Consider the following 25,883-nt stretch of genomic DNA (forward strand, 5'->3'; position numbering starts at 1 on the left):
TCTTAAAAAAAATCACTCTTTCCTTCTTGTTTCCAACCTGCTTTATCTGTTACAATATACGTCATCTCTCTCAATGGGACGTATCATTTTATACTACTAGGAATTTGCAGCATAGCCATCAGATGAGGTAGGAAAGAGAAAAGACGTCCAGGGCATTTGCATAAAGTCTTTCCAGGACTCTCCAACGTCTCTCCTGTCTGATCTCTCAGCATCAAATAATTAAGTGTTGCGGATCAAACTGAGACTTGTCTTGATTCTCTTTGTTTAATTTTATCACACCCTGTTTACTCCCCTGTCGTCCTCCTATCCCCAGCCACCACTATTCCCTGACACGGCAAAATCCAGAAATGACCACCGTCTGGATGCCGTGTGAAGATTCTAGAAGCTTGTATTTTGCAAGACTGCATGCACTTGAATGGTGTCCATTTCTCCTAATTCCCTTCCTAAGATTTAAAGGGAATGCTGTCAGACTGTGAGGACCCTGGCTGTTGCGCATGATTCACAAAATCATACAAGGTAGCGGGTCAGGAAAGGTCACCTTACACAGTTCCAGTCTGTTTCTGATTGCCTGAAGGTTAGCCACCCTGAGCGAGAATATCACTTGAGATTAGGTTTTACACTGAATCCAATCTAGCACACTGCACGTTTGAGAATGCCATCAATATGATCTGATTGATTGTACCTCAGCCCCTCCCAGACAGACAAACTGCTGTCCTCGGAGTTCTCCATGGAGGTCCTCTTACCCTAAGCCATTTCTGTGGCGATTTTGACAGAAAGCCCTGCAGCGTGGAAGTGCAGCAGGCCACCTGATTGGTGAGACAGGTAGCTTTTACAATGTCAATCATGCTCTTGAAAAATGGGCCTCTTCGTGGAAGGAAGAGGGAAATGACAAAGGGAAACTTCTAGGAAATCTTTCTTTCAAATAACAATTCTACATAAAAGACAATCATCTGATAATGTTCATCAGGTCATATCAGATTTCCGCACAGCAAGGTTTCTTACAACAGAATGCTGGCCTTCTCCCACAGTGCAGATTGTGTCGCCCGCCCTGGATTTCCCGAGAGCAGGTGGCTTCTCCGGAAGTCCAGATGCTAATGCACTCAGGAATTAGAGCGAGATGACTTTGGTGGGTTTAACCTAACTTGGGTTTTTGCTTATTGCATGGTATCTGAAAGCAGCTGGCACGCACACAGTGATGTTGGCAAGCCCAGGCTGCAGCGTCTGAAAGTGATGCATTGCTACCACCATGCAAGGAGACGTGTAGAACATCTGTTTTGAACTCTGGCTGAGCTTAACAGTATTTTCTTCCTTCTGAACCACAGGAATGGGAGATTATGCCAGGCAGCAAAATGAAAATCCATTAAAAACAGGTGAGATATATAACAGCTCTCCTGAAAAGTAAATCAAATACAGCCAGGCTATGAAAAACTTGGGGTGGTAGCATTCCAATGGGTAAAGCTCTGAAAGAAGAAATTGTATTGTAGCCAAAAACCCTGGGCTAAGGCTCTAGGAAAGAAATCAACCCACAAGTGCCTACAAGGCAGGACAGAAGCATTTCGCCCTGTGATCTCATCGGTGAGCCAGGCAAGGAGCCATGTGGCTGTACAAGGAGTGCAGACTCTAGGCTCAGAACTGGATTTAAACCTTGGATTGATTGCAATCTGTCTGTGCAACCTCAATGTTGTCTGCAGGAAAGTAGTAACACACTTGTCCTTGAAGGGTGAGGACTGAGCATGGTAAATAGGAAGCCAATGGAACGTAAGTCTAGCACATGTTTTGTATCAATAAATGGAAGAAGTGGAAGGTAGTGCTGTAATTACAACATGCGATGATGTTCATGCTCATCAGATGTTCAAGTATCTGTTTGTACTACTGCTTGGAGTCAATCCCACTCTAAATCAGAAATTTTAGTACACTTTTGTAGCTCTTGAAGATGTGTCTATGCTATTATGAAGCCATAATAAACTTTTTGCTGTGTAAGAGAAGGGAGGGGCCCAGAAGGCCCCATGAGAAGGAATTGTCATGTACTACCAATCAGCAGGATGTAAAGCAGTGATATGCTACAAAAACACGTTCAACATCATTTCCTGAAGTAGGATTTGTCATGTGGAGGACCAGCATGGCCCGTGTTGTTAGTGTGTACCCTCTATTAGAAAAGGCTTGATACTCAGCCTAGCATCAGAATCGTAACTGGGCTCTGCTCTGTTCCGTGATGTAACGGTGCCTGGACAGTGAAGCTGCCAACACAAAACATTCTCCCCACTGGAAATGTCTGCTCTGACATCGTTCAACTACGAGCACTACAAAGGGTCACGCTCTGACCTGCCTAGCTTGGCGACCACTGACCACGCCACACTTCCCCCTTCTTTAATTCTGTCTGCAGAATCATTTTATCGCAAGGTTTGAGGCCATGAAACCACTTGGCCTTGCTCAACCAAATCCACTCCACTTCTAATTTCACCTCTCTTCAAAGGCCATATTCAAATGACCCCTTAGCAAATGAATCCATTAGGGCCAAGGTTCTTAATGTTGGCTGCACACTGAAATCGTCAAGGGAGCTTTTAAAATAAATACCTATGCCTGAAATCAGCTCCCAGAGACCCTGCTTAATTGGGGTTTGTGTTGTGATTACTGCCACTTTTCTTGGCAAGAAATCCAGGACTCTGTGTAGTCAACTACTGTTAGTCTCCGCTTCCCTAAGGGGCCTTAGGGTAGCTGTAGCAGAGAGACTGGGTCTCTTTTATATCTGGCAGGCAGAGAAATGTTGCAAGCTTGAGTCAGTGGCAGCTAGGACTAAGCCTGAGAAAACCACAACAATTTCCCAGGGTCAATTGTATTGAGAAGTCCCTTCTAAGTGACCGGAAATTCATGTCATTATTGCTCCATCTGTGAATCTGTTTGTGCATTTATAAGTTCAAGATTCAAAATAACTTTAAATAGAACTTGAAGTCATCACATTTTCTTTGAAAACCATTTTTTTTTCTATTTACATGGTTACTAGGCAGCTATTAATATAAACCCATGCATTAATGGGGAAAAATATTATGGGCTACCAAGAGTTAAGTTTTATATACAAAGCTAGGTTTTATATATACCTGAGTATATGTGTATATACATATATATATGCATTCAGCTAAATGATCCATATATATAGTTCCATAGATAGATGCATATATAGTTTCAGTGTGAAACTATAAGAAATGAGCAGTCATTTATCATATTCACCTATAATAAACAGTCTTAAATAAATTGTTCTGTAATCTGATTTTGTAGTTAATTACTGCAATGCAAATATTCCTTTGTGTCTGCCTGTGTGTGTACATGTGTAAAGGTAAAACATCTATGAAAGGGGCAGGGAAAGGAAGAGATGGAAACAATTTACCTCTTATGCTTGGTGGTGGTTCATTGTATTTTACTTTCTTTTAACTTTTGACTTCCTGCTTTGATTTGATGCTTCCAAAGCATTTCCATGGGATCAGTTGTTCTCAAGAGCCATTTATAATTATACTCTTACCCACTCAAACATCATCCAGCCTCTCACAGGGAACAAGTATGCCCAGCTGCAGAGAGCCCACACCCCGCAAACCTTAGGTTTGAGGAAAGACTGCCTAGATAACACATGGGTGCGAGCTCCATCCTACACGGCAGGGTGGCCCCCCACAGCTTCTGATGGTGATGATTTCAGAACCGTACTCATTGTTTCTGAACACTACACAGATTTGTTTGCTATCACAGTCTATGTGGCTTTTAATAGGACCACTAATGTTCTCACAATGCAACTCTTCCTGGACAGCAATTTAGATGTCATTAGAGTCACAGTTTACTAAACTATTACATTTTATGTTCAAAGACTTTTACTATTTCCTTTCTTTTTGATCATATATTTTTTAAGCTTTTCCACCCCCCAAATGTATGTCACCTGTTTTATTTTAATCTACCCTTTACATTTTTGAATTGTTAAATTGTTTACGACTTGATTCTAAGGTCCATAGAATAATCCAGCTTTTCTGTCCGTTCTTTGGGCCAGCTAGTTTGCCTTGCTTTTTAATTAATTAGTTAATTCATTTTACTTTTATTAATCGTGTATGTGTGTGTGTGTGTGTGTGTGTGTATGTGAGAGAGAGAGAGAGTGAGAGAGAGAGACAAAGAGAAAGAGTATGTGTAGGGACTGGGGCTTGAACTCAGAGCCTTACACTCTCCTTTGACTACATTGTTCAAGGATAGCACTCTACCACTTGAACCACAGCTCTTCCTCTCGCATTTTGGGTGCTTAATTAGAGAGAAGAGTCTCACATACTTTCTGAGACTGGTGTCTAACCGTTATCCTCAGATCTCAGCCTGCTATGTAGCTAAGATTACAGGCCTGAGCTGCCAGCACCTGGTTTGTCAGTTCAGCTATCAAGTTCATGTGACTCTTGAGGGACCTTGTATACACCACCCTACAAGAGCAGTGCAACTTTCCCTTCCCTCCCGGACACCCTCAGCTACCAGGCTCCCATGCTCAGTTGCTCCCTTTCAAATGCCATCTGAGCATGTCCACAAAAGACAGATGCAAAGAATGTGAAATTTTTGAGAGTGCCACCTAGTATTTTCCATTTGGTGAAGTCTCTTGAGAAACGACAGCTTTCTCCTGAGAAATCTGGGTGGATTCCTGGAGTCTCAGGACCAAACGGTGAAAACATCCACTTAAACAGAACTTCATGTGCATTAGTAACTGCCAAACAGTTCTGTTGACATCTTCCACCTAAGAACCATCTGAGACCTGATCACGTTAATTAGGTGACTTCAGGAGGGTATCACAACAGATGGCTCATCTTGTCATTTCTGATGCAATCACCTCACAGTTTCACCATGAGCCAAAGCATGCTCAGGAGATACACTTGTCCTCTTTCATTCTTTCCATTTTTGATATGACACATAATTATCCTTAAAAACTAGCCTCATATGTTTACGTGCTAAATAATTAAATTTCCTAGAACTTTTGTCTTTATATGTTTATAATTTTTATTTTTGTTTGACATATAGTTGTGTAACTTCATACAGTATAATGTACACATTGTATAATGATCACACTGATTAGTATGTCCATTAATGTAGACATTTGTTATTTGTGCCTGGTAAGGACATTAGAAATCTTGTCTTCAGCTATTTTGAAATATACATGTAAGCATGGGTATCATCAACAGACACCACAATTTATTCCTCCTATCTACATGTAAAATACTGTACATGATGGCCAATTTCTCCTATCACCCTACTTTCCACAGCATTTGGTGATCACTATTTTGTGGTATACAGATACAATGCAACACTACTCATCCTTAAATGGGATTAAATCCTTTTACATCCAACAACACAGATTGGCAAAGAGATTATATGTTCACTGAAAACTGCCAGGCAAAGATCCACTCAAATGTAGAAACATCAATTCTATGTTAGAGTTTGTTTCTGGAATGGTTATACAGGACAAACACATTCCTGAGTTGCTACAAACACTTTCTAAGGCATATGTCTGCCAGATATATACTTAACAGGAATCTTAAAACTGGTAGAATATAATGTTTTCAACTCTGTTCTATGGAACAATACGAATTAAAATATCTTTACTCCCCTCCTAATTATTTTAATTTGATTCACTATCTTTCATCTGCAAAGTAAATGTATGCACATTCAAAATGGAATGAAAATGTCCCAAGCCCATAATTAATCCTTCAAGGAATCACTTATTGATTATTGTCATGAGGCAAATTTAAAGAGAGAAGAGATTACAAAATATTCTAAAATTATTTTTAAAATCTGTCAAAATATATATTCAAAAGATGTCCTCTGTGAATGTTGATTCATTTTATCATTATTCACAAGGACCATGATATGGAAACAACCTAACTGTCCACTGATGTCTGAATGGATAAAGAAAATGTATTATATATAATGAAAAGTCTTTCAGCTTTGAAAAGGAAGAGCATGTTGTCATCTGCTAAAAACAAGCAAGAAACTGGGGACACAAAGCAAGTTATCCAAGGCAGACACAGAAGGACCATTAGCTGCACCATCTTACTTAGATGTGGACCTCAAGTGCTAAACTCAATGTTCCTTGCTCCACATGAGGAAGAAACTAGGAGAGGATGTAGGTGAAGATATACAGAGCTTCATTTAAGTAATAAAGCAGTTCTGGTTCTGGCAGTGCTGATATACAACAGTGTGATTAATTCATATTCTTTTGCACATTTGAAATTTTCTAGGAAGGCAGCTATTCAGTGTTCACACCCTATACTCAACAAAGTATGTGAGGTGATGGTTAGGTTAATTACCTTATGATGACTATTTCACAAGAACATATATAGCAAAACTTCCAGTTATTTGACATAAATATATGCAATCTTTGATGGTCAACTATACTTCCATGAAGTTGGAAAAAAAATCTTATCTGTAAGTGTCTTGACTGTGATCTTGGCTTCCTGCTATGTCGAGGATGACCCTTTAGTTACTACACATGGAGAATTCTGGAGAGGGAATAGATGATGGGGGCGGGGGGAGTCAGGGCAATTGTTATCATTGCTGTTTACTAATTGCTAAGGAAACACTTGACAACTGCTCTGGGCAGGCTACTAAGCATGCTTTGTAAAAAATCTGCTTATAGAGATCTTGAGAACGGAGGTTCCTGAGCTTACTTTTCATGCTTCTTTAGGCCTTAGGAAAGTAACAGATTTACCTACTTTCATATGTCTGGCTTATTCTCCTATTCCTATTTCCTAGAACCATAAATGGAATATAGTAGGTACTCTAAATATCTGTCAAGAGAATCAACTCTAAATCTTCTATATTATTTCTATCACAGCAGTATATAGGCTCGGGTCATACATTTCCTAGGCTTGCATGAATTACTGTGCATGTGCATGCATGCACCTATGTACTTGTAGCAAGCCTTGAACTCAAAGGCTCAAACCAGGACTTGGGCTTGGTTTGCTTGCTCATGGCTAAGGCTCTATCACTTAAGCCATGCCTCTCGTCCTATATAAATTTCTAGACACTGTTGACTTCTAAGAAAGGTGAACAATGAATGGTCTGAGTTTGATGAGTCAGTAGCCAAGGGAAGGTGAAGAACTCTTTAGTTGGGAAACATAAATTTGTTTCATATCTAAAAGTTGTGACTCACTCAAATATGCAATTTGATAAATTCCTTAAAACTGGCTTAAAAGTCACATTATTCAGAAGCACTGCCAGCGGTGTTATTTTCACATTCATGTATATATTTGTAGATATCACATGTGAATTTGTGTGTACACTTACATACATATAGGAAAGCTACATTGAAAGCAAGGAATCACAATGATTTAAAATTTTAGGGTTGGAAGAAAATTGGAGATCATCTTGTTCACAGTCCTCATGTTACACTTGGTCCAATGTCATAAGATTGTCCCAGAACACATGATCAATCAAAACATCTGAAATGAACCTCTTAATCCTGATTTTTGCTTCACATATTTTTTTCCTATGCACAGTATTTTTCAACACAAACATGGCAGTTTTCCATTGCAGCAAAGAGTAATCGTATCACATATCAAACACGAGTAAGCAAGGATGTGTCTTTTCTTATTAAAATAACATCATTTAGGGCAGAAAAGATAAGGGTTAACAAAACTATATGATAATCTCTGTTGATGGTGTTTTTATCTTTGTTATATACCACCTCTTTCAATGATCTTGAAAAGACATGGCCGTTTAATCTGTAATTTAAGGAGCAAAGGTAGAATCAAAACAAGGAACTATTCTCTATCTCTATTAAACCTGCTTTGCTCAGCATACCCCAGAGGCCACTGAATATTTTATTTTACAAGAGTAGATTACTTGATTTTAAATCACTTCCCTGATTGGGTTCTTGCCATTTCTTTTATAGCTAAACGAGTCTATGATCTTAGACATTAAATCTTTCTCTAGTCCAGACTAATATTTCTTACCCAGAGTTTTGTGCTGTTGAATCCTGAACTAATTGAACTGCAAAAGCAGAATTTGTAGTTTACAAAACTAATTCTTTATTTCACAGAGCCTAAATGTTGGAACCTTCCTTCAGAGAAGGGACTTTAGAATGACTGACAGGCAAACATATTAGCCATCTAAAATTGACAACATTGCTAATCTGGGGTTCTTGAAGTACAGAATGAAAAGAGTTATAGACCATTCCAGAATTGTCAGCAACCAGACAGTCTTGAGAGCTATAGGTGGCTCTATAAATCTTGGGATTATTATTATAGTTATTTTAAATATATGATGTTCATCCCCTTCATCAAAAATGACCTTTATATTTGAGTAGGTATATTAGGATTTGATTCATAAAATACATACACTCTAATGAGTGCATTTCTTATAAATAAGGGAAACATGAAACATGTACATCTCATTCTTGTTGTGAGTAATGACTTTTCTCACATATGGATCATTCAGAACTTGTGGTCTTCCCATATCCTCTTTCCTGAGACTTCCCTTTGAATTGTTTTTAACTATTGGCCAAAAGAATAGGATTTCAGAACTGGTTGTGGCCTTACAGTTCATCTTTTCTTCTCATTCAGATTCTAACTACAACTGACTGCTTCTGAACTGAGCTAAGATTGGTGCATTCTGGATCAGTGCATTCCTGCATCTCAGAAAACAGAAGTGTTCATTCACCTGCTGGTTAGAGTTGCAAGCAAAGATACTGAAGCTTTTTTCTTTTTCCTTCTGACAGTAACTTTTAAGAAACCTTGAGAACTATTAGGATTCTCCTAAACTCTTTTACTGCCAGAATTGGTTCGCATAATGAATGTCTTCTGGGTCTCCAGTGTATTTTAATGACAAGTACGATTTATTTCATTAGAAACACTGTATTAGCCAGATATATTAGGAAATATTTTAGCAGCATTATCTAAAATTTCACACTGATATCACAGCAGAACATGAGAAATATTTGCTTTCTGTCACAAGAATACCTGTATTAGAGCATGTACACACACAATATAGTTATTATCAATAGTATCTATACAAATGAAGAGCTTTCTGTGGATACTAAGGGCTTAACATGCATTAGCTCATCTTTGCAAAAAAAAAAGGGCACAATCTGGTGCTATTATAATTTTTATATTTTAGGTTAGCACATGTAGGCTTAGAGAAATTTTAAAAAAATGATTCAGAGTGTAACAGCTCATAATATTGCAATTGTCACTATCACCCAAGCAATTTGGACATAGAATTCTGACTCTTCATCCTATCTTTTCTCTGTGGGATGAATGTTCAAGTCGAGTGGGTTTCATTTATTCATTTATTCCAATTCTAGGTTCACATGCATTCCTCATCTCTCAAAAAGAGAATAACGAGGTTCCACTCACAGAGGACTGTGGAATGTTATTTACCTTTTACTCGGCATTCCAGCACAGACAAAGCACACAGTGCAAATGTGTGGCAGAAGCTCATCCTCTGTACTTTCCCCTCTCCTTGCTTCAGTCACTGCCTGCCATGCTTCTTGAAAACAGCATCAGAAAAAGATCTTTTCTTTGTAATGCATTTGCATTCCTTTCAGCTTTTGGGTTCTAGGACTAACTCTTCACTTCTATAAGAAATGTTTTTAAGTTAGTGTAAGACTTCAGTGCAGCTGGGTTACTGGGACCTGTTGAAGTTTATTTCCTTTTCTTGGATTTTTGTTCTTACATTTTTACCCCTTTTTTTGGTCACCCCCACCCCCCAATTAATGGAATCAGGTGGTACAAGCATCCTGCCCTCCAGCTCCCCAATGTAGTTACAGTACTTCCTTTTGTACTAGAAAAATTTTATTTTTATTTCTCTCATAAAATGAACAAAAAGGAGGTGAGCCGAATAACCTAGCAGACATTTTTCTAAAGTACAATGTAGCATCTCCTGTCTAAATCCAGCAAAAGACTGTAAGGAAAGTAGAAGACAAAAAAGCATGTGGAGGGAGGAGGTAAGCAGATAGAATCAGGAAAGAGAGAGTAGCATAGGAGGAAAGCCACAGGCAGTCTAATGGTCTTGATTTCCACTACCTACGAAAGCAGTTATCTACTTATTATTCTGTTCTGACCATGTATAGGCAGCATAGACCCAGGAGGAAGTAAAGAGAAGCAGTTGATAGAAGCAAAATGTATCAGGTGACAAAAGGCATCTTAACTGTTTCACAACTGGCTGAAACGAAGGGCATAGACTTTCATGACTCATATCAATCATGGATTGATGGATGAAGACCAATCTCCACAGAAAAGGGGTTATGTTAAAAAAAAATCAGCTATTTGTATATTTCTATGAACCAAACATAAAAACAAAATCCTCTAGTTGGAGAGTGACCAAGGGAAAGATGTTCTGGGAATCTGTGTACATAATTATCTTTTGTTTTCTGCTCTTACTTTTCCCTTGCAAGAAGTGAGACTTTGGTACAAGTCTTCTAATCATAAGGCATAAAGGAAAGGAAGAAAAACCAAAAAGATAGTCTTAGCTGTGTAGAATTTTAAACAATGTTTTCATTACAATACATTAGTGTTGAGCTATCTTTGTTTAATGCTCTTTTTAAATAAAATACAATTGGAAAGTTGAGCACTGAGCCACTCGACTCTGGTTAAATTTGGCATTCACTGGTCTTATGAAGCTCCATAATGAGAAAGTGCTTACTGGAGCTTGAAGGGGAGACTGTTGCTAAGTTTCTAATGACTAGCTATGTGTCCAAATGTATATTATTATTACTCCTGCCAGTCTGCAATAATATATCCACATTTGCTATATAGTAGTCAGGAAGGCAACTCAGAATTTATCAGTTGTTTTCTATGTAAAATGGCATATTTTATATTTGTAGGAAATATCTTTACATAAAAAGGAGCACCTAGTATACACTATGAATATGCAATATCACCATGTGTTGATTTTCACATTAAAACAACTTGGGAGAATTGTCAAGCAGTAGGATATTTAGTAACACAAAAATGCATTGCATTAGTATGGTATCATGTTCATTTCTTTTCCATGTAGGACTTTTGTTATGATTAAGTAGTTATGCAGAATAGATGGTTCTAAAATATGAAATTATCCAACAAAAATTTTAAGTGTAAGTTAAGTATGATTTCTGAATCTTTGATGCATTCTGTTTTGGTGAAAGGATACCTATTTGTTATAATTCTACAAACAAAATACATGATCCGTAAAACCACTAGAAAAAAAGAAAACAAAATGATGAGGGTTGCTCTGAGTGTTTCTACTATAAAATATCTCTCATTCCCCAGGAAATTTAGAGAAGACACTCTGGTAATTACTGTAATAGATAGCAACGAGACCTAAGAATGGTCTGAGAGAAAATGCCTAACAAAGCAACCATTATTTTCATGTGATTGCAGGCTCACCTTTTCAAGCATTTCACTGGGTCATTTAAGTAGATGTTCAATAGACAATGTGCACAGATTATTAGATGTAGCATAGGGATGCTTATTTAAACCTGCTATTATATAGATGCCATTACTCTTGATGTGGTTTCCAAAATGTTAATTCAACCTTTTCTTATCAATGTGCCCATCAGAAATGAAAACAAATCCCCGTTTAACTGATATGTCCGTTTCTGCCTGTCAATGTTGAACTGACCTACGCTATTTCTTGGCAAGAAGAACATATCAGCTTTCAGGTGGCTCAGCCTTGAATATTTCCTGTCATTCAAGCCTCCGTGGCATCTCTCTGGGTTTAGTCACACCACAGGTCTCTGCACTAATCCCTTCTGAAACAGATACATTTCATCTATTCAAACCAAGTCCTTTGGTTTTCCTTCTACAGGAATAAAGAGAGAGGGAGAAAGCATCTTCTACTCCCTGTTCCTCAAGATCAAGCTAAACCCCTGTGGTCTTTGCCTTTCCCTTCCTGTCCATGAGGCATACACACATTTCTGAACACTGGCTGGGATTCACAGAGCAAAGCAGCAGCTATGTTTAGTTAGGTGAAAGGATTGTGGTCAGATATCTCCCAGATTCAGGTACTTGAACTCAGAAAACATAGATGCACAAGTTCTCTTTTTTTGACAGTATCATCCACAATTATCTTTCGTGTTCAGAACAGTAGTGTTCAAGCATCATGGTGTTGGATATTTTGTTTTGTTTTTGTGCAGTCTAATCCATAGCCTAACAGCTCTCAGTAAGGGAAAAAAAAATTCATGTTAGTCTTCCCTAGTCTTGGTCCATTGATTTTCTTGTTGAGAGCATTTAGATGTGGCCATCTGTGAAGGCATCTTACTGAGGTTCTGAGCTCAGTCACAAATGACCAAGCAACAATCACTCCCAAATATTAAAGTCATCATTTAGAGCTGGCAGCTCCAACTTGAAGTAGAGGACATCCCTCCAGATGTTTTTGTTGAAGGCTAAATAAAATCACAGTGTTATAGGTCATCTGAGACCTGAGCAAGGTCATTGTCAAACTTCTAAGAGAAAGTGGGAACGAAGAAATTGCTGTAGGGTCATGTTTGGCAGAAAGGAGAAAAAAAATAGGATGAAGGAAATTCCCAAATTGTAACATGACCTAGATCCTTCAGCAAAGCTACTGCTCTATAAAGCTGTTGCCAAATGCTATTTTTAATCAAAGACTCCTTCATTGGAGCTATCCCAAGAGCACAGTATTTCACCCAAAGCACTCTGTCCAGTACTGGCAAGAAACAGAGCACACTGCATTATTTTACTGGGTCGTTGCTCTCTGCTTCTTTCATAGACAGTGAAATGGCACTTAGTTTGGACACATTGGTAGCCACTTTCTGTCTAGAAATATGGAATATATCCTAGCATTAAAAACATGTTTTCTCACAGATACATAATTTTCATTCACCTCTATGATTGCATTTTTTCCTCTCTTAAAAAAGTTTAGTCAGCATTGTTTTCACAGTCATGGTCATATTTCACAGCAACCCTGAGATGTACATGATAAGCAGACAAAGCGTATACCAAAGCCACTCCTAAGTGGAAAAGAGAATGGAAGAAATGAGTTGATGAAGAGAAATAAATGCTCACATTGCAGTTTCATTGTGTAGGCAGGGGAGCACATTTAACAGAGGTCCTGAGGGGATGCTAGGGTTGAGAGAGATCAAAGAGAATGATTACACAGTGATGACATTGAGCAAGATGCGTTACACTCACAAACTGACATGTTGAACTGATATGTCTTTGTACAACTATGTAAAGATAATAATAATAACATAGATCCTACTTCTGAAACAGAACATGTTCCAAGCCTCAATATCTTCTAGGCATTCTACTTCCCTTACAGGAAAATACAAAGCGAATATTTAGGAAGTTAATTATGTGTGACTAAAACCACACATGGCCAATGTTCAGTACATCAGCGTACTTAAAGCCATTACTTGAACTTTGAGCACTGTGTGGCTCCAAGGAAAGACAAAGGTTTTTGAACTTTACAAGTACATGTGAATCTATGATGGGCGATCTGTGTCATCTTGACTGAACCACGAGTGCTCATGTTTTTGTCTGTCATTGAGTAAGAGTGACATTTTTGCATGTGTTAGTACTGAGTCTTGAACTGAAGTCCTCATAGTCTCACTTGGCCTTTGTGCTCATGGCTGGTACTTTGCCACTTTGAGCCATGTGTTCAGTGCTGGATTTATGCTGGTTAATTGGAGATAAAAGTCTGGCAGATTGGTTTGCCCAGGCTTATTTCAAACCTGGGTCATTAGGTATCAGCCTCCTAAGTTGTTAAGAATACAAGCTTGAGCCATTAGAGCCAGGTAATATTAACATTTATAAAAAGCAGAGGGGGTAGAATAGAATGAATACTATAATGTAAGTGGGCCTCATTTAATCACTTGAAGGCCTGGAAGAAACAGAAAGCTGACCCTCCCCTAAATGAGAAAGAATTCTATTACCTAAACTTGTTCCACTGGAGCATCAGCTTTTCTTGCCAGTTGAACTTTGAGCTTGTATTGTACATCAAGTCTTCCTTGTTCTCAAGAAGTCTTGGACTTGCATTAAGACAATTTTTCCTCAGGTCTCGACTCACCAAGTTTTATAACTATGTGAGTCAGTTTTATTTCTTGTTTCTGTATTCCTTTTGGTTCTCATTATCTTAAAAATCCTGACTAGTAAATCATCTCAGAGTTTATAATGGAGTTTATACTTGGCAATACATTTTCATTGTTAATAATTTCAGCCCTAAACAGGATTCTTTCTCCACTTTAAATGACATCATATCAAAAGTACATCTAAGTAATCTCCATGTATTTGATAACCACCCTTTCTGTTTGACTTGACACCCTTGCTGTTTGACTTTAGCCAGTGACTCTCAGACTAAGCTTTTGTCAATTAAGGCTGAAGTCAAATATCCATAGATTTTTTTTAAGTACAACTAATAGCAAAGCTTATTATTATGGTGATTTAAAATTTGACCAGTAACCAAATAGTCATATTGTCATCTTTCTTTAGAAGACATAAAATTTGCAATTCTAACTGCACCAATTTTAAAACATGGCTACAATATTAAAAACTGTCTTATCTCAGAGGTATGTTTTAGGAGAAATTTTGGTGGTATTCAGGAGTTGTCAGAAACCCATTTCATTAAGAGTCTTGCTATGGAGTATGTGTTCAGTTTCCATTTGGCAAACAGAGAGGAAGAAAGCACTTTGGAGGAGGCATATGGCAGCTATCACTTACTGGCAAACACTAGCATGGCCCTTTCATGACTGAAACTGGTGGCTCGACTGTCTTCTATTATAGACTCCTGAATTGGGGTCTGGTACATGCAGGTATTCAGTAATTCTACCAGCAAAGACACTAGGGACTATTCTTGAGTGTTTGTTTCAATACACTAAATACTTTGAACAATGAATGTACCATAAAGATTTTTTTCTGAAAGCGTCAGTGAAGTGAGCAGGTACTTGCCTTTAAGAGTTCCCAGTCATACAAATGCAGAAAAGTAGATCCAGCATAATTAAGTCCTCCTTAATTGTCACTGTCTTTAATGGGTAACACATTTTTCCTGAAGTTGTCCTGAATAGCATGGTTTGCTAAATATTACCCAAGCAACTAGTTTTAAAGGGAGTCTGGTTTTAAAGAATTTGGCTATGTCCAGCCTCATTTTTATAACATAGGTTGGATTTGAACTCAAGGTCTTGAATTTGCTAGGCAAGTACTGTACTATGCGTTCCACTTTGCCAAACCCGTCTCTTTTTTATTTATTTATTTATTTTAAGAATTCAAACAAAAACAATACAACTTAGCTTCTCAAAGTGGGAGGATGGGAGGAGGCATTCATACTTATAGAAAACATACCACATTCTACAAAAAAAAAATGAGATAGACTCTTTTATCATTTAGCCTTCGTTAAAACTCAAAGTGGCAAGCACATTTTTGATACTTGGAGTCCAAGTAAGCCAGTTAGACAAAGTCATACGCAGACAAGACGTAGCATCAAGTTAAAACCATCTCTCCTTGACTCTCCCTGATCCTTCTAGACATTCTAAGCCAGACACACAGTCGTGTGTGCAAAACCAGCGTGACCTCAGAACTAAGAAGTTTCCTACTCTGCCAGGCCAACAGGAAACAACACTCCTATGTGGAACTCCCCAGGGGTCATTACCCTCCCTCCACCATTTGTCAGATATAGTTGCGATGCATATTACTTGCCAAAGATTCTTGGTTTCTTCAGATTTATTAAGCTCTTGATAGTGCTACATAGTTCTTGGGATATATTAAATCTTTAGGGATTACACCACCATTTCATCAAACTTAAAAGTTGTAGCTTTTAAACATCTTAAATATGTCTGAGGACAAGGGATGTGGGTTATAACGTGGTAGAGTGTTTGTTTACCTAGCATGCATGAGGCCCTGAGTTCATTTCCTTCATATCACGTAAATACAAAAGTAAATAAAATTATTTTAAAAATAAATATGTTGTGGAATTTTTTCTCCTATAAGATTATCTGATTAGAGTGAAATAAAACATTTAAAGTCACTTGAACAGTACTAAAATTGTCTTTGTCTACTTTCTGATACTTCTTGTTTCTGTTTTCCTACCAGTGATAAGTTGTTCTGTTTACGTATTTACCCCCAATTAACTGCTGGGCCACTCTTTCTTGACGTATATGAACGTATGAGCATCGCAGATGAACACTGGAGATGTTATTCAGCAGCTGTTACCTAGAATGCAGAGCCCGTCGGTGCAGTTTTCGGATTCCTGGCTGAGACCTTCGCAGAATTTGCCCCCGTTTCTTGGCGGTGGAGCTGTGCACTCACGGATCCGAAGGTGCTCACACTCAGGACTGCAGACGGACCACTCGCTCCACACTTCCCAGCTCCCATCCACTTCAAAGGGAAACAACAGAGACCACCATTAGCGAGAAGCTGCAGACTGTCTGGAAACCCAGTGGAATGCTGCTGTCCTGGTCGGGATTTTAAAGAAATCACTGATACAACAAACCGAACTATAGACAGGGTGTCTGCTCTCCCTGGTTTCTTTGCTAACAACGGCAGTGGTGTGCTTTTCTGGCTGTTTTAGGATGGGGTTGATTACTGTATTTAGGTGAACACTGGAATGACAGCTGTCATTGGGTTGGCTAATAATGTCATTATCCATTCTCTCCCTGTCTTTTAGTGCCCAAGTGTGTCTTCAGTGGACTGATAAACTGTCTGCAATAACCACCAGTGACCAGCCATTGACACACAGACTGACAGTTTAGCATAGAGGGTAGAATGAACTATCTGTAAGCCCCCCAAAGACCCTAACTAGCAAAATGCTGAGCCCAAAATACTGGCAATGTTAAATGAAAACAGGTCAGTCAAACCTCAAGATGGCAGGACCTACATAAATAGAACAATCACAGATTGTTGCCGTATGTATAAATGAACAAACTGAATTTAATTCCATTAAAAACCAACCCTAGAGATTAGGGCAGATGTTTGAGGCAATTGCCCCATTACCTCCCAGGAATAGTCTAACCATGCTTATATGGGTTAAGATACTACAATTCCAAACTAAAGCAATTAAGACCTAGGTCATGTAAAAAAAAAATAGTGGATTTGAAGCAGAATGCCCAGGTCTTTGTCCTGGTTATTAGATGAGCAACCCTGGGTAAGTCATCTGGCCTCATTTTAGGCATTTGTACCAACTGGGGATAATAAACTCACAACTCTGAATTAAATTGCATGTTATGTTTGAAAGCATCCTGCATAGTACCTTGCACATAGTAAGCACTCAATAAATGTCTATGGTCTATGAATCCAAAATGAAACTCCAAAAATACACTGCTGGCCAGAGCCTCATCTTGGCTTTGAGAGAAACTACATTTGAAATTTACACACACGGGATCTGGTCCAATGTATGTAAAGTTAATGTAAGATGCAGGATCAATTTATTTCTCAGTGGGAGGATATGCTTTCCATAAAGAAAGTCATCTTCCATCTCATCCGTGTCTCATCGTATAAATTGGGTTATAGCTAGGAGGAGATGAACAAAAGAACCGATACAAGGCATATTTGCTAAATGAGGTCACTGACTACTCAGAAAGAAAGATAAACATAGGTCAAATGTATAAAAATACACCGCTGCACCACTGTACAGTCTCTGCCAGTTGTATTGTAAATAAAGACAAAGCTAAAGCTGATAAAGGGTCAAGTTTTGTATCGGTCCTTATGTGTCTGAAGATAATACACCTAATCCTTGTTTGCTCTGCAAATACATGCCACAAAACAAGGGAACCCATGGAAAGAAAAGGCTGGCCTAGCTCCATCACAAGCAACTATGAGAAATATTGTGCAGAGGTATTTCACCATGTCGTTACTGTTTACAGGATTTCCATCTCAGCACCTTGGACAGAGGCTCTGGTCTCAGAATTTGGACCAGTGTGGGTTTGGAAAGGAAGGTCATATAGGTTGATGTGCACCAGCTTAACAATGTTGGTGGACCACAAGGAGAAGGGAATCTGTGTAATATCTCACCAGGACAAAGAGAAGTGCAGGTTATTTTCTGCACTGACATTCCCTCACAAAAGGCCCCACCATTGAGAGGAGCTGGGTTGGTGCAGGTCCGGGAACGTTTCTGCCATCCTCTACCACAGCGAACATTGCAGGCTGACCACTCTGTCCAGGAAGACCAGCCTCCATTCACTGAGAGACAAAAAATGGGGAGGGGAGAAAAAAAGGAGAGAAGTTTTTACTGATTGCCTACTATGTGCAAGCCACTGTGCCAGGTGTTGTGAGTCGAACATTCCGGAACGGATGGCACACAGTCTCATCACGAGGCAACAGTGGGCCTCACGTCAGCTACCCATCAGCCTCCTCCTCTGTAACAGGAAGGACCTGGAGAGTTTGCCTGGCAGGGAAATTATTAAAAACAGCAAAGAACTCATCAGCAGATCTCTGAAGCACTTGAAAATCCACAGTATAAGAAGAAAATATCAGCATTCGAATTTCTATTACTTTTAAGTGCTTAAAAAAAAAATAAGTCCCAGGACTCTCCTATGATGGAAAGAAATGTATTTACTGAAATGGCTGGGAACTTCTTTTCTATAGTGCCTGAGATAGCCAGCAAATAATAATGTTTGTGTTTGGTGGATTTCATATGTTGGGAGAGGAACCGGGTGGCAGCAAGTCTGGGGAGATGGGGGAGGGTGGGTGTTGGATTGAGAGTGGTAATAGGCAGATGTTATCCACCTTGATGCTTTTCAAATATAAACACAATGTGAGAAAACAAACAACTTTCTATTATTTTTTTGAAAAGAGAATGTAAATGTCACGGACAATCTCACAGAAGTTCGGTTTTGAATAGATGAGCAACACGTGTATACCGTCAGATGTTTTCTTGTGTGCCCAACAGAGAAGTAGGAAAGGACTTTTTGGGGCTATCCTCCATGTCTTTTCAGATCCTTGTGGGGTATTTTCATAAGAACACAACCCTCTACACCTCTGCTTTCTTCCCTCCCTCTTTACTCCTGGCCTCTGGGCTGGTCTTACCATAGACCACTACGGTAGCAGATAGGCTCCTCCTCTTGGCCACTATGTTAGCTGCCATGCAGGTATAATTCCCTGAGTCCGAGAGCCGTGCCTGCCTGATGATCAGGTTGTGGTCAGCTCGGGTGTCAATGTTCTCATCTTGCTCAGAGTCAATGGGTTCCTCATTTTTCAGCCATTCCACCTATAAGAACAAGAGAATGTTTGCAAGTCATTAAAATCCTAGAACTCTTTTAGAAGGTGAGCAGTTCTGGCCTGCAGGAGAGAGATGTACTTAAATCATAGTGGCAAATAGACATACATTCTTTCCTTATCACATGTCACATCCCTTCTTTGGAATAAAATTGGTAACATCCAGGAAATGGATACACAAATTAATAAACCAAAATTGGGAAAAGGACACAAATATCCTATTGACTTTGACCTATTTTCTGAAAAGTCAAAGGAAGAGAGAAATGAAGTGGCTGCAATTAGGTCACTTCATTTTATAACACTGATGACAACCATGGTATTTCCATAATTGATCTGTAAAATGGAGCTCAGAAAATCAACATATACATGCTGAACATGTATTTTTGTGCTCAGAGCACACTGTATAATTGGACAAGGTTTCAAGTCAATATTTTTACATTTAAACAAGCTTTAAGAAAGGTGTGAGAACATAGAAAGGCCTGAGTAATACACATTTGAGCAATTACTAGGCACATACATTAAATGAGAGCAATCCATTGGCACATACATTAGTCTCAGTCTCAACCTCTCCAGATTGGTATATCCATTTCTTCGCTGATCACTAATGCCATTTCCCTAATGGGGCCACAGAACTCCTTTGGGCTAAGGTTATAGATCTTGCTCAGCTAGGAATCAGCCTTTCTTCTATGGGTGGCTCCTCTGTTCTCTGAGTACAGCTATCCTGCTATCTTGCTCATGGAGAACTTCTTTATCTTCGAATTCCACCCTATCCTTGATAAGTTGCTGTTTCTTTGGGAGGCTGAGGACCACACACTTGGAAGCCCTCTGCTTCCCATTCCCCAAAGCAGGAGCAGTAACTCCTTAGCACCTGCTCCACCAAGCACTCCACTTTCCCTGAGTATGTCCCTTCACTTTTGGTCCTCTACTTCTCCATCTAAATATATTCACTCTTTAGCACCACCTTGGGAGCACAGACAGCCATTTAGCTCTGGTCATCAGTGTACAGTAATTTAACAAACCACAAATTTAACACAAAATAAGTACCTCATCATAGAAAGCAACAGCAGTGACTATAAAGATATATTACAAAGAAGAATGTGTACAGGGACAGTTCATCACCTTCCGCCCACTATTAGTGTAGCTAACTGCATGATAATTTTAGAGTAAGGTGTCTCATTTTTTGTTTTGCATTTAAATCTGAATTGGAATTAATCAACAACAACTAGTGGCACCTAAGATAAACAATATCATATAACTCTCTCATTGTACTTCAATATTTTCCCCAAGTACCACCCTCATCTCCCAACTAATATGAGCTTAGATAGAGCAAATTATCAAGCCTAGTCCTACTAGGCTCCTTCCTCTCCTAAAGCAGTTCACAGCAAGTTCCAGCCTTAGGGTCTTCATACCTTGGGACCAATCTGCTCAGGAGGCCTCTCCTATGGGCATGCCTTCACTCCAATCCCAACATGCATTCAGATCTCCAATCACATGTGCCTAACACCATATTCAAAAACAGGAAGCTCCTTCATTCCCCTACCTTGCTTTAGCTTGGTTTTATTTCTACCTAAAGTCTTAAATCAGTAATACCTATATCTATTGTACTTGTTTGTCATTATCGCTTTATTTAGCAAAAGGAAGTATTAGGTATGAAAGTGAGGATTTGGCCACTACAATGTATTTTAACAAGAAAAGAAGGATGTAGGAAGGAAAGAAGAAAAGAAAATCATGCCGAATAATTGATCTTTGTTAAAACAAATTATGACTCAATAGTGCAATTCAGGATTATATAGGTTTTAAATTTAAGATTTCAACTAGTGTAAGCATAGAGAATGCTCATAAAAGGTCAGAGTTAAAATGCAAAATAATGTGTTTAGTGTTACCAGATTTGCCAAACAAATAAATCAATCACAAACACATACAGGTTTATAAAGATTGGAAGAGCCAGACCTGTTATTTGCATGCCTATAATCCCAGCTACTCTAGAGGCAGAGATCAGCAGGGTTAAAATTTAGTTTCAACCCTAGGAAAAAGTTAGCAAGATTCCATCTCAGCAAACAGGCTGTAATTCTAGGCATAGGAGAGGCAAAACTAGGAGGATATAAGTCCAAGACTGGCCCAGGAAAAGTGAGAGCCAACCTGAAAAATACCTAAAGCAACTATTCATATGGATCATGTGGTAGAGCACTTGTCAAGCAAGCATGAGGCTTAAGTTGAAATCCCAATACTGACACAGAGATTGGAAGAAGGCACAGCATATTCACTGAACAGTCTGCAGTAACTGCTCTTTGCATCCTACTTAACTTGGTACATTCATGGGTTCAAAGCTTATTGGAAAGCCTTAGAAAAAGGGTCAATAAATGAGGAAAGCATTTAAATGAGTGCAGAAGGGGGGCACCCTACATTGCATAAACCTGGGCCATATAACCAGAACATAACCCAGAGAAGATGACCCACATCATTTCCAGTGTCAGTGATGGGCCTAGAGATGGTCAGTGTACGACCACTAATACCTAGGAGCAAGACCTGCTGTACAAGATGACCTCTGCTGCCTATAGGCTCCAGGGACACAAACCACAGCCTGTTTCTAATTCCCCTGTATCTGGATGCACTTGGTGGTTATGACACGATGAAACCATTGCACCCCTGTCTGTAAACCATCAGCACCTTAGCAGACTCCTCACTGGGAGGTGGGCTTTTAATTTTATTTTTTAGTTTGTAGCCTAATATTTTATCCATGTAATTGAGGCAAGATCTTCATGAGGAAATCTGTTTAGTATTTTCTGTGCTTACAAGTGACAGAATGTGCTTAGATTTATGCTTTGGTCACTTAGAGAAAGTCTAAACCATTTCTGATAAACTAAGTGCTCCTAATATACAAGAATATAATAAATAAGACATGTCCCGCACCCAACCAGCAGCTGCAAACTACTATGTCCTCACATAAATTAGTGCCATGTCACTCAAGGCAATGCACGCAGCCATGTGTCTGGCCTGTCTGTTAAAGACCAGAGATGACTGTTCTGCACTTCCATGGAGGAATGAGCTCATGCTCACTTTTTTGAAAAGTCTGCTGCTTTCTGTCTTCTTTTGCTTTCTTGAATTTCAGGGGGATGACTCTTCCTTAAAAAAAACCCAGGCTACTGTAATGAAACTTGACAAGGAACTCACATTTCTGTATAAATCTTTCCTGTGTTAATCTTAGGGTGTTCGTAGCATTCTGCCACAGCATTAGAATTCCTGGGAAAGTGGCAACTGAGGCAAAGCAAGGACCACAGATCTGTGCAAATGGCAGTGGTCAAGGCCCATTGTCACCACCAGAAATAGCAGAGCTTATATGTGTTTTTTTTTTTCCCCTTCCCTTCCCTTCCCTTCCCTTCCCTTCCCTTCCCTTCCCTTCCCTTTCCCATTCTTTCTTTCCCATTCTCTCCTTCCCACCCACTCTTTCTTCATCCCATCCTTCTTTTTTCCCTCCCTCCCTCCTTCCCTCCCTTCTTTCCTTTTTGTTTTTCTTATACCAGGGTTTGAACTCAGGAAAGCAAATTCACCTGGCTTGCTTGCTCAGCTAGCATCCTACTACTTGAACAAGCATCTAGTCATGCATTAGGTTGATTATTTTATAGTCCTTCAAACTCCTCTGCCCAGATTGAATTGATACCCTGATCCTCTGCCATCCTCCTGAATGGATGAGTTACAGACCTGAGCCACTAGCACCCAGCTGTAGATTCTGCGTTTCACAAGAAGCTAGGGGCATGTGTTTTCCATGACAAATTTTCTGTTTTCACATGATGGGTTTTACATTCCCACATTACCCATAAGGGCCCACAAGCCTGATGTAGATTTGTCCCCTTGTCTCTACAGCAATGCATATATTGCTCTCTGGCCTTCTTTGAATATTACAGAGAAGAGCTCAGTGGCCTTCCTTGACGTTAGCTCTCTTCCTTTCCACCTCATTTCCAGGTGTCCCAGTGGACTGCGTGCCACTTCCAGTGTCACAGCTGCTCACAGAAGTAACCCTCGAGCATCACAGAACACAGAAGTGGTACAGGAAAACATGCAAGTGTGATAAAGGGGCACACTCACAATGAGTTCATGAAGTATGTTTACAAGAGGTCACCAAAATGGAAATCTTTACTTAAGCTCTTAACAAAATGGCTACATTTTTTTTTCTCATTAGCATTGTGGGATCAATAATGATCAAATGGCCCGAGGCTAACAGGTCATCTTGACCTAGAAATTTAACGTTTCTGAAAGTTATTGACAGCATTCATCCTGCAGAGAAACAAATGACTCCTTGTCTGCTTTCTGCTTACTTGGTTTGGATTCATGGTCCCAGCTGGGAATATGTGAAGAAACTAGTTACTTGGAGGTAATGACTACAGATTTGTTTGACTCGTGTTTTGTACAGATGGTCTACAATTTGTAGGTTTTTCCAGTTTATAAACAAATCTGGAAACACAGACCATCAAAGACAGTTAGATTTCTTGCCAAAGAGCAGACTCCAGATCAGCTATTCCTAGTTGCTGAGGACAGACAGAAAGTCATGCAATCACAGGGGCAAGAGACTCTTTTGGAAGACAGGTGTAGGTTTGTGAACAGTGACCTTCACCTCATTTGTATGTGTCCTACCATTTCACTCATTCTGGCCTTTAATGAAACACATCCATGACACACAGGCACAAAACATACTTGTAAATTTCTGCTGTCATTAGACAGCACATCAGCATTCCCATGCTCCTGGTTTAATTAATGTTCTATAAGAATGAGGAAAGGAGCAGTGTTATAAAATCTGTAGAAAAGGAAAACAAAAACAAAAGCACCCAGTATTAAAGGAAGAAAAAGCCACTATGACAGTCTGTCTTCTGCAAGATCCCAAGCCCCGTGATGTTGAAATCAAGGGCAGCAGCCACCTCGACATCTCCCTCTACATACCATAACCTTCGTTCCAGCTCCTCTCTCAGGACTTGCTTGGAACAATGTCAAGTGGAGTTGCTCATATCCACCACAGAAGTCATCTCAACATGAAAATTTGAAGCTTCAAAGTTCTATACATTGCCTAGGATCACATACTCCTTGCTGATGGCAAGCTTCTTAAATAACATGAACAATTTAAGAACCTCACATAAGCACCAAGAAGATGTTCTTCTCCTTAGGTTCCAGAGTTGTACGTAGAAGGGAAATTTGTAGTATAGTTTATTCTCTCTTTCCTTCCTTCCTTCCTTCCTTCCTCCCTCCCTTCCTTCCTCCCTCCCTTCCTTCCTTCCTTCCTTCCTTCCTTCCTTCCTTCCTTCCTTCCTTCCTTCCTTCCTTCCTTCCTTCCTTCCTTCCTTCCTCCTCTCTGTCTCTTTCTGTCTCTCTTTCTGTCTCTCTCTGTGTCTCTCTGTTTCTGTCTGTCTGTCTGTCTCTCTCTCTCTCTTTCTTTCTTGGTGCTGTGTCTGTGGCTTCAATTTAAGGCATCATGTTCTTGCTTTGCTTTTTTGCTCAAGCTCTCACTTTACCATTTGAACCAGATGTTCTCCATTTCTAGTTTTTTTGTTAACAACAGATAACATCCCTGGGATTTTTCTGCCTTGACTCTCTTTGGTTTTTTTTTTTTTTTTTTTTTTTTTTTTTTTGGCCAGTCCTGGGCCTTGGACTCAGGGCCTGAGCACTGTCCCTGGCTTCTTTTTGCTCACGGCTAGCACTCTGCCACTTGAGCCACAGCGCCGCTTCTGGCCGTTTTCTGTATATGTGGTGCTGGGGAATCGAACCTAGGGCCTCCTGTATCCGAGGCAGGCACTCTTGCCACTAGGCTATATCCCCAGCCCCCTGGACTCTCTTTGAACTGGCATCCACAGATCTCAGCCTCATGAATAGCTTACAGGTTCAACAGATTACAGGTTCAAGCATCTAACTGCTTAGTATGGTTATTTCTTAAATATATTAATAATATTTCCATAATGGCTACATGTGTTTCCATATGGAATTTCATTGATTCACTATGCATGTGGTAATTTCTTCTCTTTTTGTGGTTTCTTCATGGTAGAACATGGAAAATACTAGGATATCATAGCTGGTCACAATATGGGTATACCTCATATCATCTCTCATGTTCCATAAAACATGTGTGAGTAGATTTTGGTGAGAACATATAGAAGTATGAACTATCATTCTAGCCCATGAGCAGCCAAGCTGAGCTATGCAGAGAGAGAGAGAAAGAGAGAGAGAGAGAGAGAGAGAGAGAGAGAGAGAGAGAGAGAGAGAGAGTCAAGAGATGGCCAAGAAGAGGAAAAGTCAGGTACTATTGGTACTAAAGGAGATTCATCTCTCTATAAATACTACACCACTCACTTTAAGTCACACTTTTGTCCAAATAAATTATTTCGCAGCCTGAAAAAAGAAAGTTCCAGCACCAATTGGGCCAATTACTTTACTAAATACCACACATGCACTAACTGACTTAACTTTAACACATTTCTACAACACGCTTTTGTCCCTTCTACTTTACAAATTAAAAAAAGTAGAGACACTAGCACTCTGAGTAATGTCATATATATTGTTAACAATAGAACCAGAACTTGAAACCAAAGAGTCCTGCATTTCATAGCTATCTCAGTCCTCCAGTCATTAACTCTACTTGAATGGAATGAGTCAGGGAAAATTTACACTGAAAAAAGAGGTCTGTCACCACTGAAGATGACTTTGAAAATATATCCTGGGAAGCTGGGCTCAAGTGCCTCACACTTGTAATCCTAGCTA

At 39.4% G+C, this 25,883-nt stretch overlaps 1 protein-coding gene across 1 annotated transcript in view; it reads right to left on the bottom strand.

Moving 5' to 3' along the window:
• The window catches only part of Unc5d (unc-5 netrin receptor D), a 536,818-nt gene that overhangs the window by 89,661 nt on the left and 421,274 nt on the right, over positions 1–25,883 (bottom strand). The window contains exons 5-7 of the mRNA XM_048330402.1: positions 18,957–19,137; positions 17,943–18,110; positions 16,146–16,310 (exon numbers count right to left, since the gene is read on the bottom strand). Of these exons, the coding sequence (XP_048186359.1) occupies positions 16,146–16,310; positions 17,943–18,110; positions 18,957–19,137 (514 nt within the window). The remainder of the gene's footprint in view (positions 1–16,145; positions 16,311–17,942; positions 18,111–18,956; positions 19,138–25,883) is intronic.

This window comes from Perognathus longimembris, chromosome 21 (genome assembly GCF_023159225.1).
Source record: "Perognathus longimembris pacificus isolate PPM17 chromosome 21, ASM2315922v1, whole genome shotgun sequence".
Taxonomy (NCBI): Eukaryota; Metazoa; Chordata; class Mammalia; order Rodentia; family Heteromyidae; genus Perognathus; species Perognathus longimembris.